Source organism: Pelophylax lessonae, assembly GCF_965119305.1.
Source record: "Pelophylax lessonae genome assembly, chromosome: 1".
Taxonomy (NCBI): domain Eukaryota; kingdom Metazoa; phylum Chordata; class Amphibia; order Anura; family Ranidae; genus Pelophylax; species Pelophylax lessonae.
Genome location: NC_138768.1, coordinates 433777286 through 433790017, shown reverse-complemented (window position 1 = coordinate 433790017; position 12732 = coordinate 433777286). Strand labels below are relative to the sequence as shown.

General features: G+C 46.2%; 1 protein-coding gene across 1 annotated transcript in view; it reads right to left on the bottom strand.

Moving 5' to 3' along the window:
- LOC309556738 (protein shortage in chiasmata 1 ortholog-like) overlaps positions 1 to 12732 on the bottom strand; it is a gene marked incomplete at its 3' end in the record, with an annotated part of 76297 nt that overhangs the window by 28538 nt on the left and 35027 nt on the right. Inside the window, exon 5 of the mRNA XM_082259225.1 lies at positions 5329 to 5488. Within this exon, the coding sequence (XP_082115351.1) occupies positions 5329 to 5488 (160 nt within the window). The remainder of the gene's footprint in view (positions 1 to 5328; positions 5489 to 12732) is intronic.

Below are 12732 nucleotides of genomic sequence, written 5' to 3'. Positions count from 1 at the left end.
TTGCGCATGAGCAGCCACTGGCGCGGTGAAAAAAACCCAAGCTCCCCAGAACCTGTCCTGCCGCAGAGTTCGTACAGGTAGTCATTAACTGCACATTTATGCTGGAGCAGCCTATCAAGCATATACAAAGTTGAGTTCCATTGCGTCGGGCAGTCACAAATAAGACGTCTGACGGGCAGGTTGTGTCGCCGCTGAATGTCAGCAAGGCGAGCCATGGCTGTGTAAGATCTTCTGAAATGGCCAGAGATTTTCCTGGCCTGCCGCAAGACGTCCTGGACCCCAGGGTATTTGACAACGAATCGTTGCACGACCAAGTTCAGGACATGTGCCCGTTTCAGCGCGCTCAGCAGATTGGCACCGTTGTCGCACACCACTTTACCATACCAACTGTCAAATTGAACAATGTTAGCCACTGATCTGCCTGTGAACGCAAAGCTGAAAGGAGTGCAGGACCAGTGTGGCTCTTGGCTTTCAGGCACAACAGACACATCACAGCATGGAAACGTCTCACCTGGCATGCCGAATAGGTTCTGGGGATCTTGGGCGGCGCAGTGGAAGAGACGGTAGCAGCGAAAAAGGAGGAGTCCGCTGAGGAGGAGAGGGAGGATGGAGTAGGAGGAGGAGAAGAAGAGGCAGGCCTGCATGCAATCCGTGGTGGTAAAACCAAATCTACACGGGTGCCACTGGTTACATGCTTGACGGCCGTCAGAAGGTTCACCCAGTGGGCAGTAAAAGTTATATACCTTCCCTGCCTGTGTTTGCTAGACCACGTGTCTGTGGTCAGATGTATCTTGGCACCTACACTGTGTGCCAGAGAGACATTCACTTGCTGCTGAACATGGCCATATAGCTCTGGGATGCTCTTTTGCGAGAAATATTTCTTTCCTGGGACCTTCCATAGTGGTGTTCCAATGACCACAAATTTTCGAAAAGGCCTCAGAGTCCACCAGTTTATATGGCAGTAGTTGGCGGGCTATCAGTTCCGACAAGCCAGTGGTCCACCATTGGGCAAGAGGGTTATCCGGCGTCATCATTTTTTTACGCTAGAACATTGCCACGGAAGCCTGCCTTTTTCCAGAAAAACTTGAGGATGGCATGATGGAAGGTGGAGTGGAGGACAATTGAGAGGAGAGAGGAGAAGGAGAAGACGCTGGACGGTGAGAGCCTGAAGTGTGGCTTTGTGGGTTCTGACGGCGTTACTCCCACTGGGCTCGGTGATGGGAGTCCAGGTGCCTTCTTAGGCCCCTTTCACACAGGCGGACCATTCAGATTCGCCTGTCAATTTTTTTAGTGGATCTAAACGGTCCCCCCATGCATGTCTATGGGGCATCGGATGTCAGCGGGCACATGTCTGCTGACATCCGATGCGTCAAATCTGGATGGATGGAAACCCTATTTTCCATCCGTCTGACGGATCGTCCCTAGGTGAGTGTTGGGCTTACTGCGACTTATGCGTTGACTGCAAAGGCTCTAGCATCAGGGAACGCATATACCGACAGATGTCCGACTACATTGGGTTAATGGTCGTTGTGGACGCTCTGAGAAGTGATGAACCCCTGGATTACTGGGTGGGCAGGCTTCCCCTCTGACCAGAGCTTGCACAATTTCCAATGCAACTGTTGGCTTGCCCCTCATCCAGTGTCCTGTCCGAAAGGACATTCAGCACAGCAGGGGGGATCGTGACCGATAAGCTCACTCACCTAGCTCACGACAATGTTGACTACCTCACATTTCTAAAAATGAATGAGGCATGGATCTCGGAGGAATTCAACACATGTGACCAGTAGACCATGTTTGATTCAAATTCCTCATGACAGGCCACAAATATCCGCCACCACCCATAACAATTCATGGTCTCTGTCTTAGGTAAATAAAGCGGCATAAAAGGCCTTTTATGTCCGTTGAATGCCTAATTGCTACAGTCTGTCCCAGCTCCACACAGCAACCTCTCCCTACACTGACAAAAGACTTGTGGACCTATTAGCTAGCGTCTTGTGTCACTATACAGTCTGTCCCTGCTCCACACAGCAACCTCCAGCCACAGAATACAACGCCTGTGGGCTAATTTTTGGGGCCTGTACTGGCCGACTCTTACTTCTGTATCCTGTGAATGCCTAATGTACCTCCAGCCACAGAATACAAAGTTCTTTGCTCTCAGGTGAACGCCTGTGGGCTAACTATTGGGGCCTGTACTGGCCGACACTTACTTCTTTATCCTGTGAATGCCTAATGCAGTGTTTCTCAACTCCGGTCCTCAGTGCACACTAACAGGCCAGGTTTGCAAGAAAACTTAAATACATCACAGGTGATATAATTTGCTGCTCAGTGATTGCAGTATTCTAGTCTGCATCCCCTCAAGGTAATACTTAAAATCTGGGCTGTTAGTGTGCCCTGAGGACCGAAGTTGAGAAACACTGGCCTAATGTACCTCCAGCCACAGAAAACCAAGTTCTTTGCTGTCAGGTGAACGCCTGTTGGCTAATTTTTGGGGCCTGTACTGGCCAACACTTACTTCTGTATCCTGTGTATGCCTAATGTACCTCCAGCCACAGAATACAAAGTTCTTTGCTGTCAGGTGAACGCCTGTTGGCTAATTTTTGGGGCCTGTACTGGCCGACACTTACTTCTGTATCCTGTGAATGCCTAATGTACCTCTAGCCACAGAATACAAAGTTGTTTGCTGTCAGGTGAACGCCTGTTGGCTAATTTTTGGGGCCTGTACTGGCCAACACTTACTTCTTAATCCTGTGAATGCCTAATTTTTCAGACTGGCATTGAAAATCAATGGGTCTGTAAACATTCCGTTCAATTGTGTAACGGATGCGGACCCATTTTACAGACATGTGAATGGACTCTATATGTATTTGACATGTATTTACCGGCTGCTGTTAGTTCTGGCTGATTTAGAAAAAAGTAAAAAAAAATTTTGGCTGAAAAAAAAAATAAATAATTTTTATGGCAACTTTTCCAATAGCAATACTTCTGGTATGTCAGTGTCCATGTTGTGGGACTATGTGTGCACAGCTAGTAAGTATTTTGTGGCTGCAAATGTGACCTTGAGGATTTTAATGTTCGCCTGCCATTGAAGTGAATGGGGTCCGCCGCAAACTTGCGGTTCGCGAACATTTGAGAAAGTATGCGGGTCGCGTTCGCGAACTGCTCCGTCCGATGTTCGTCCATCACTACACACTATCACATATAGAATGGAACACAGCTGTTAGCTATTCCCTGGGTGACAAGTTTTTCTGAGATATTCTGTGTTTGGTGTCCCCTGATCATGATTCAATGCTGAACCATGATCTATCAGTTTCAAGAATGCAAACGATACATATTTCAAAATATGAATAGTAGTATAAAACTGTCCAAAGAGGAGGGACCTGATATGGTCATAACCCCAGGACAGCCCATGGCCACTCCATTTTAATTGGTCAGGGGCATCTGTCATAACCCCTTTAATCCCAGAGAAAAAGGGAGACCCCTAACCAGTGATGAGTTCTCATGGTAACATCAAAGCAGGAACATCTATCAAGTCTGAGAACCAATCACACCTGGCTCATCGATTGAACTCTGATAATACCAAGGACATTGACTGCCGTATTCTTCCTCCTCAATTCTACCTTATTTTTCTATTGCTGAATTATGTCTCTATTTCTTTGAAACACCTTTTTTCTGTAAATATTTTATTTGCACCAACTTTGACTTTTTCATTATTAAAACCTTATTTTGAAAGAACCCTTGAAGAGTGCTACTGTATAGGACAAATCCTTTGAACATACCTGTCTGTGGTGACAGTGTGTGTTACAGACGATTATTCTAAAATCATAATTGGTATTTCTAAAGTTACGGGTTTCTCCCGCATGGACCATACAGGGGTGGTGGCAGTTAAAGGGTTAATTGCTTAATTAGCCCAGTGACAATCACTCTCAGCCTGCTGGCACCTAGATTGTGGTCCTACAAGCTGGAAAATCTTTGTGCAGGGTGCAGCTGAGAGTGGCATTGTTACGTAAGTGACAACAGGGTGTGAGATTTGCTGGTCCTTTGTCAGGAGTTAGTGAGAAGGACAGGGATCTGATATTTTTTCCATCACAGATGCTCCTAGACTTAAGGCAAATTTGTCAAGCCCTGGTTTACACCATACAAAGAACCAATCACTAAACACCAAAGCTGTTACAGAAATACTGGTTTTACTTATTTTCACAGTTAAAATATGGCATCCCTGCAAAGTAAACATTTAATACTTACTAGTCCAACTGCATTGAAGATCCAAGCTTGCTGAAAAATATTCAGGATTTATGATTACAAAAGTATTAAATGCCAGCTTCTCCCGCTGTGCTCTGTGATTTTATCTTATGGCCTTATGTCACAGCAATAATCAGTAGTGACAGAAGCTGGCAGAATAAAAAAACAGAGCACAGAAGGAGACTAGGAATCCATCACATCTGGAAGTGATGGGGATGCTGACCACTCTTCAGCAAGCTTCTCACCCATTCAGCAGAGTTTAGAGGAATAGGTAAGTATAAACTTTTACTTTGCAGTGATACAGTTGTGTTATAGTCCCAACGGCTTGCGTGACATTGTATTGCCAATGTTCCCTATATCCCTCGCCTAATCAGACAGAATTAAAAAAAAAACTTTGCTATAAATTATTTATTACACAGGGCAACATAGGTAATTCCAGGTACAATAAAGTCTTCATATTCTGCCCAAAACTATATTTTACAATTTCCCATGAATAACTGAAGTAACTAATTTTTATAAATTACTGAAACCCTAAGAGTCCATTCACACTTGTGCCACTTGTCATGTAACTTTGTTGGACCCCCCCGTTGAGGGCATGTGGCCTGGCATGGTTCAGGAGGGGAGCAAGCATGTTCGCCAACCCCTCCCCCCCCCCTCCTTTTACTGAACTGCTGGGCTGTATGCTCAGATAAGGGTCTAGTATGGATTTTGGAAAGGGGCCTGGCTGTTTTTTTTTTCATTTATTTTTCATTGCCTGCATTCTTTTGTTTACGTTCAGCTGTCAGTGGGGAAACCGGCTGACAGGTGATGAGTCAAGGAAACCAAACAAAACTAAACAAATTTTTCCATTATGCACACGTCTAACGATTTTGTAGAGCACAAACAAAACAATCACATTACATAACAAAGTCACACTTATCCAAAGTCGCATCAATGTTGCAAGGTAAAGTGGCAATGGAAATTGCATGATTTTGAAGTCGCACAAGTGTGAATGGAGCCTGTTTCCATACTTGCAGATTAAAGATTAATTGCATGACAGTGCTTTCTGGAACTTACTTTCAGAAACATTTTAGGTAATGGAAAACCTACCTGAAAAGTAATTCCTTAGTAGGAAGAGTCTGTTTCCAGTCTGGAAGAGGGTCCCGCACAGGAATTGTTTTGAGCCTGTTAAGCAAAGTAGACAGGATAGGAAGATGTTGCCTAAACTGCGAAAGACAGGCTACAAACATAGCTTCTTCTGGCAACAAATCTGAAAAAGAGTTAGTAAAATGGCATGGATGTACATTTTAAAAACAACTCTCAACTTAAGATGATAGTAAACATAGACCGTTTACTTTACACTGTCCCTTCTCTTTCTTTATCTGGATGATGGCACTGTAATTATTTTAATTAAAAAAATGGAAAATTCCTATCAATTACTTACCGTAATTTTCCTTTCCTGATAGTCTCCATGGCAGCCTACGTGTGGGTTAACCCCGCCTCCACTCCAAGGGTATAGGACCCCCCTCCCATAAATTTCAGTTCTCAGGTACAGCAGGTGTTCCATATCTTAGCCGAATCCAAGACGAGAGGGTGGGTACTCCGGCTGCCATGGAGACTATCAGAAAAGGAAAATTACGGTAAGTAATTGATAGGAATTTTCCGTTTTCCTGTCAGTCTCCATGGCAGCCTACGTGTGGGAAATAACTAGCTCACGCCACACGTGTGGGAATGCTTTAGCAAAGAAAACTTTAATTCATGCTATTTGCAGACAAAACAGTCAAACCAAAATTAACTGAGGACAGAGAAGCAGGCTCCACACAATAGTGGGTCATAAAAGTATTGACCGATGACCATGAAGCCGCTCTGCAAATTACATCTGGAGCCACGTGCCGCGAGGCCGCCCAGGAAGTAGAGATACTCCTTGTAGAGTGCGCTGTCACCGCCTCCAGAGGAGCCAGCCCCTCAGCTCTATAGGCCTGCTGGATAGCCGCCACTATCCATGAAGCGATAGTCCTGGATGAAGCAGGTTTACCTCTGTTCTTTCCCCAGAACAAGACAAAGAGGTTATCAGACTGCCTGAATGGTGCAGTTGCTTGAAGATAGACTTTTAAGGATTCTCCTACATCCAACGGATGAGGATTGGACTCATTAGATGACTGGAAGGTAGGCAGGACAATCTCCGGATTCTGGTGAAACACCGAGGTGACTTTCGGATTTGAATTCAGCATGGGTATCAGTACTACCCGATCTGGGAAGAAAGTCAAAAATGGTTCTCTACATCCGAGGGAACTTAATTCAGAGACCCTTTTAGCCGAAGTAATGGCTACCAGGAAAACAGTCCGGATGGTCAGATCCTTGATAGAAGAAGAGGATTCTATGCCCGTTTTTGAGAGGGCATTTAGGACAAGAGGTAGATCCCATTTTGGAAACCTAGGTCTTCTTTGAGGATTGAGCCTGACTGCTCCTTTGAAGAACTGTTGAATCAGTGGGTGTTGGGCCCACATGACCCCAGAGAAGGCAGACAAAGCCGAAACGTGGACTCTAAGAGTTGCCACTGAAAGGGGCATATCCAGACCAGCCTGAAGAAAACTTAGTATTTCTTGAATCCCAGGGACTGAGGAAGACATACCTTCTGGATATGCAGACTTCATGAATCTTGCCCAGATTCTACAGTATACTCTATTAGTACTTGGTCGTCTAGTATTCATCAAGGTGGAAATGGCTGTAGATGGGCAGCCGAGCGATTCCAACCTTTCCCTCTCAAGAACCAGACCGTCAACCGGAGAATTGCAGGACAGGGGTGCACTGATGTTCCCTGAAGAAGCAAGTCTGGTCTGAGGGGAAGAGGGACCGGGTCCCGATAACTCAGCTGTAGGAGCAGCGGAAACCATGGCCTGTTCGGCCAGAAAGGCGCCACCATCACTATCTCTACATCTTCCGCTTGAAGTCTCTGCAGAAATTTGAGAATGATGGGTACTGGAGGAAAGGCATAAGCCCTGCTGAACTCCCACCTGTCGGTTAGCGCATCTGTCCCATAGGCTTGATGGCATTTGCCTCTCGTGACATACTTCTCCAACTTGTGGTTGCAAGGAGAGGCGAACAGATCGACTTCGGGAGAAATTCCCAACGACAGGATCCATTTGAACGACTCCACATGGAGAGACCACTCGTTGTGGTTCAACTGGACCCTGGACAGAAAATCTGCTTGAACATTCTGTGAACCTGGAATGTAGACTGCCGAGATATTTACTAGGTGAGTCTGGGCCCAGGACATGATTGGGTCTAACTCTCGTAGTAGAGAGAGACTCCGTGTCCCACCTTGTCTCTTCACATAAGACACTGCCGTGGTGTTGTCCATCCGAATCAATACAGATTTCCCTTCTAGCAGGTGTTGGAAAGATCGAAGACCCTGGTAGGCTGGTCGGAGCTCCAGTATATTGGAGACTGGTGTGTGTCTCTGAAAAGGCCACTTTCCTTGTGTCATCTCTGTCAGACAAGGAGCCCCCCAACCTGAGTTGCTGGCGTCTGTTGTGATTATAGTCCATGAGACTGGTATCAGAGAGTGACAATTGAGCAGATTCCTGCGTTGCAGCCACCAAAGAAGACTGTATCTCATGCTGGAGGAGATATGAATGTACTGATCCCTCTCTTCTGTGTTCCATTGTTGTAGGAACCCTTTTCTGGAAGGGCCTCATATGCCAAAGAGCCCATTTGACCATTGGAGCCGTGGACACCATGGTGCCAATGATTTTGAGGCACTGAGAGGCTTTCAGCCGAGGAGAGGAAAGAGCCGGAAGGATTCTCTCCCTCACTACCAGTATCTTCTCTAATGGGAGAGAGATTGAATTCTCGACGGTGTCGAATTGCGCCCCAAGATAGACTAGGCGCTGAGTGGGCTCCAGCTGACTCTTTTGTAGGTTTAACAGCCAGCCAAACTCTTTGAGGGTCGAAATGACCTGATCCCTGTGTGTCAATAACTGATCTTTCTCTTGAGACAGCAGTAGAAGATCGTCTAAGTAATGATGTAGATGTATACCTTTCAATCTTATGAAGGCTACTACAGCCAGAAGAACTTTGGAGAATACTCTGGGCGAGGTAGACAGGCCGAAGGGTAGGCAAATGAATTGCAGATGCCGATTCAGAACACAGAAGCGGAGATATTTGTGGAAGTCGGTTGCCACGGGTACATGAAAGTACGCGTCTTTCAAATCTATTGAGGCGAGCCAGTCTCCCGGCAGTACTGCCTTTTTGAGAGTGTTTCCATCTTGAATTTTTCGTTCTTTATGAGCTTGTTCAGGTATGTGAAATCTATAACAGGCCTCCAGGCCCCGTTCTTCTTCTGGACTAGGAAGAGGGGTGAGTAAACCCCTTGAAATTTTTCCTGTTCTGGAAACGGAGCTACTGCTCCTTGAGCCACCAAAGCGTCTACATAGGCGAGCAAGACTTCTCTTCTCTCTTCTAGACAGGGCAAATGAGTTGGGATGAATCGTGGAACTGGATCTGCCAGAAACGACCATCTGTGGCCTGTAGAGACCGTCCTTACGGTCCAAAAGTCCGTGATTGAGGCCGTCCAGACATGCTGAAAATGGAGAAGACGTGCCCCCACCTGGCATGCCTGAACGGGCCCAATCTCAAAAAGATTTATTGGATTCTTGTCCAGCAGGCGCTGGATTTTTTGATGACCTCCGAGTAGAGGATTGACCACCTCTCCAGTTTCTCCGGAAGTCTCTATTAGGTTTGTAAGAGCGTGCATCTCTTGATCTCTCGGTGTATTGCCTCCTAGGTTGGGGCTTTTCTGACCGAACAATCGTCTGTCCTGCGGGAGGAAGCCTGACTTTCCGCCAGTAGCCTTAGCAATGGCGCTGTCTAATTTATTCCCAAAAAGGGAAGTACCCTCAAAAGGGATCTTACACCATGCTTGTTTAGAAGCTGGATCCGCAAGCCACGGGCGAAGCCACAAGGCCCTTTTTGCCGTCACTGAGGATAACCTAGTGGACGTAAAGGAGGTGGGGTTGGAATTCTGCTTTCCCCTCAAAGCACTTTTCAGGTTCTTCATCCACCACCTTCTCTGTCTCTCTCCTCATTTGAAGCTCACTGTATTCGTCTATTTTCTCCAGTTTCGTTGAGAATTGCTGTGATCTATCGGCCTCCTGGACCGATATCAGGCTTCCTTGATGACTTCTCTGCCTGGCTACCCTACTTTCTCTCTTCTGAAATTCCCACAATCATTCTTGGAGACTTCAACATCCCTGTTAATCTTAACACTCCTGCTACTTTTAAACTTTTGAGCTTAACCTCCTCTTTTGACCTAAAGCAATGGACGAATGCTTCTACTCACTCTAATGGCAACAGCCTTGACCTCATGTTCTCCTACCTATGCACCCCTCACAACCTCTCCAACATTCCATTCCCTCTCTCAGATCACCACCTCATTAGTTTCAGTCTCTCCTTGTCCTCCTCCTTACCTTCCAACTACCGAACAATTACCCGTAGAAACCTTCGCCATCTGAACCCTTCACTTCTTTTTTCTGCTACAGATGGTCTCTTCAACACAATCTCATCCCTCTCCTGCCCCAACATGGCCACTTCTGTCTACAACAGTTCACTGTCATCTACCCTGGATGCTTTGGCCCCTACACACAGAATCAGGCCCCGACCGCTTCAACCCTGGCAGACAGACAATACCAGAAGCCTCAAAAAACGTAGTCGCGCTCTTGAGCGTCTGTGGCGTAAGACTAAGTCACAGCAAGATTTCAGTCAATATAAATCTGCCCTCCAAAAATACAGTTCCTGCCTCCACACTGCCAAACAGACCTACTTTATCACTCTCATTAACACCCTCTCACACAGTCCCCGTCAACTCTTTTCGACCTTCAACGCTCTTCTTCGTCCTCCATTGCCTCCACCCACTAACTTACTCACTGCCCAAGAGATTGCCAATCACTTCAAAAATAAGATCGATACAATTCGTGAAGAGATTTTTACACTAAAGATATCTCCCTCACCTTACACACCTTGTCCTCCTGCACAATCAATACTTCCCTTGTTTAACCCAACTACTGTAGAGGAAGTTACTAAAATTTTTTCTAATGCCCACCTAACTTCCTGCCCCCTGGACCCTGTTCCTTCTCAAATACTACGGTCACCCTCTGACTCTATCCCACACTCTTTAACTCATATCTTCAACCTCTCCCTCTCCACTGGCATCTTCCCCAGCTCTCTAAAACATGCGCTAGTAACTCCTATACCAAAGAAAGCCTCACTAGACCCCTCCAATCTTAATAACTTAAGACCCATCTCCTTACTCCCTTTTGCTTCCAAGCTCCTTGAATGTTTAGTCTACAACCGCTTGAGCAAGCACCTCATTGAGAATAACCTCCTTGATCCCCTTCAGTCTGGATTTCGCCAGCAACACTCCACAGAAACTTCTCGCCTAAAACTTACAAATGACTTACTAACAGGAAAAACCAATGGTCACTACTCGATACTCTTACTCTTGGACCTCTCGGCTGCCTTTGATACTGTTGACCACCCCCTCCTTCTCAAAAAACTCAGTTTGCTCGGTCTCCGTGACTGTGCTCTCCACTGGTTCGAATCTTACCTATCTCACCGCACCTTCAGTGTCACTTACAATTCCACTTACTCCTCTGCAACTCCTCTTACTGTTGGGGTCCCCCAAGGTTCTGTCCTTGGACCGCTACTATTCTCAATCTATACCTCCTCCCTGGGTCAGCTAATAGCCTCCCATGGCTTCCACTACCATTTCTATGCTGATGACACCCAAATCTACCTCTCTACCCCTCAGCTCACCCCATCAGTCTCCTCCCGCATCACTGATCTACTAACAGACATATCAGCCTGGATGTCTCACCACTTCCTCAAACTGAATCTATCTAAAACCGAGCTCATAATATTTCCTCCTCTACGTGCCCCTTCCCCGGAATTCTCTGTCAAGATCAATGGAATAACTATTAGTCCTTCCACACATGCCAGGGTGCTAGGGGTAACCCTGGACTCTGCACTGTCCTTCAGGCTCACATCCAATCCCTGTCCAAATCATGCCGCCTTAACCTCTGCAACATCGCTAGAATACGGCCCTTTTTAACCAATGACACCACCAAGCTTTTAATTCACACCCTGGTTATCTCTCGCCTCGACTATTGCAACTCCCTCCTCATTGGATTACCCTTACATAGATTATCCCCCCTTCAATCCATAATGAATGCAGCTGTAAGACTTATCCACCTTACCAACCGTTCAGTGTCCTCCAACCCTCTCTGCCAATCCTTTCATTGGCTTCCACTCACCCAACGAATAAAATTCAAAGTGCTAACAATAGTTTACAAAGCCATCCACAACTCTGCCCCCAGCTACATCACTAACCTGATCTCAAAATATCAACCTAGCCGCTCTCTTCGGTCCTCCCAAGACCTCCTGCTCTCTAGCTCCCTTGTCACCTTTTCCCATGCTCGCCTCCAGGATTTCTCCAGAGCTTCTCCCATTCTTTGGAACTCTCTACCCCAATCTGTCCGACTGTCCCCTAATCTATCCATCTTTAGACGACCCCTGAAAACCCTTCTCTTTAAAGAAGCCTACCCGGCTACTAACTAATTACGCTGTTTCACTTCCTCCATCAGCTCATCCCCCACAGCTATTGCCTTTTGTATCAATTGACCCTCCCTTTTAGATTGTAAGCTCTAACGAGCAGGGCCCTCTGATTCCTTTTGTTCCAAATTGTAGTGTAACTGTAATGTCTGCCCTCATTTTGTTAAGCGCTGCGCAAACTGTTGGCGCTATATAAATCCTGTATAATAATAATAATAATAATAACATCAATCTGGACAGAAGGCGCAGAACATCAATAGATGCTTCTCCTAAAAATACTGAAGCCAACTTGAGTTCATGAATAGGAGAGTTTTCAACAGCTTCTTCTGAAAAGCTTCCAAGTTTAGTCTCAATATCAGATACCCAGACTTCCAAGGCTTTAGACATCGTAGCTAATGCCATAACGGGTTTGCAGGCCACGCCAGCCGTCACATAGATCCTCTTTAAGTCTAGATCTATTTTTCTATCCAAGGGGTCTCTGAAGGAAACCGCGTCATCCAGGGGCAAAGTGACATGCTTTGCTAATCTTGTAACTGCCGCATCCACAAGGGAGCAGATTCCAGACGGGCGACATCTTCAGGTTTAAAGGGATATAGTTTCCCAAGTTTGGAGGATAAGGAAGACTTACTATCCCCTTTGCTCCACACTTCAGTAATCACCTCTTGTAATTCAGAGAGGGAAGGAAAGTTGACACGCTCCTTGCCAAGGTGCTTGAAGAACTTCCGCTGCTTTTTCTGAGGAGACACAGGATCCTCCCATCTTAGAGCTTCCTTAATGGCTCTGATCAGGGGTGAAACCAGGGCAAACTCAAAGCCGCCTACTGCCCCTTCTTCTTCCGAATCACTGTCAGATGATTTTGCAGAAGTAATGCTCGGTTGAGAGGGGCCTTGATCTTCCTGTACTTCC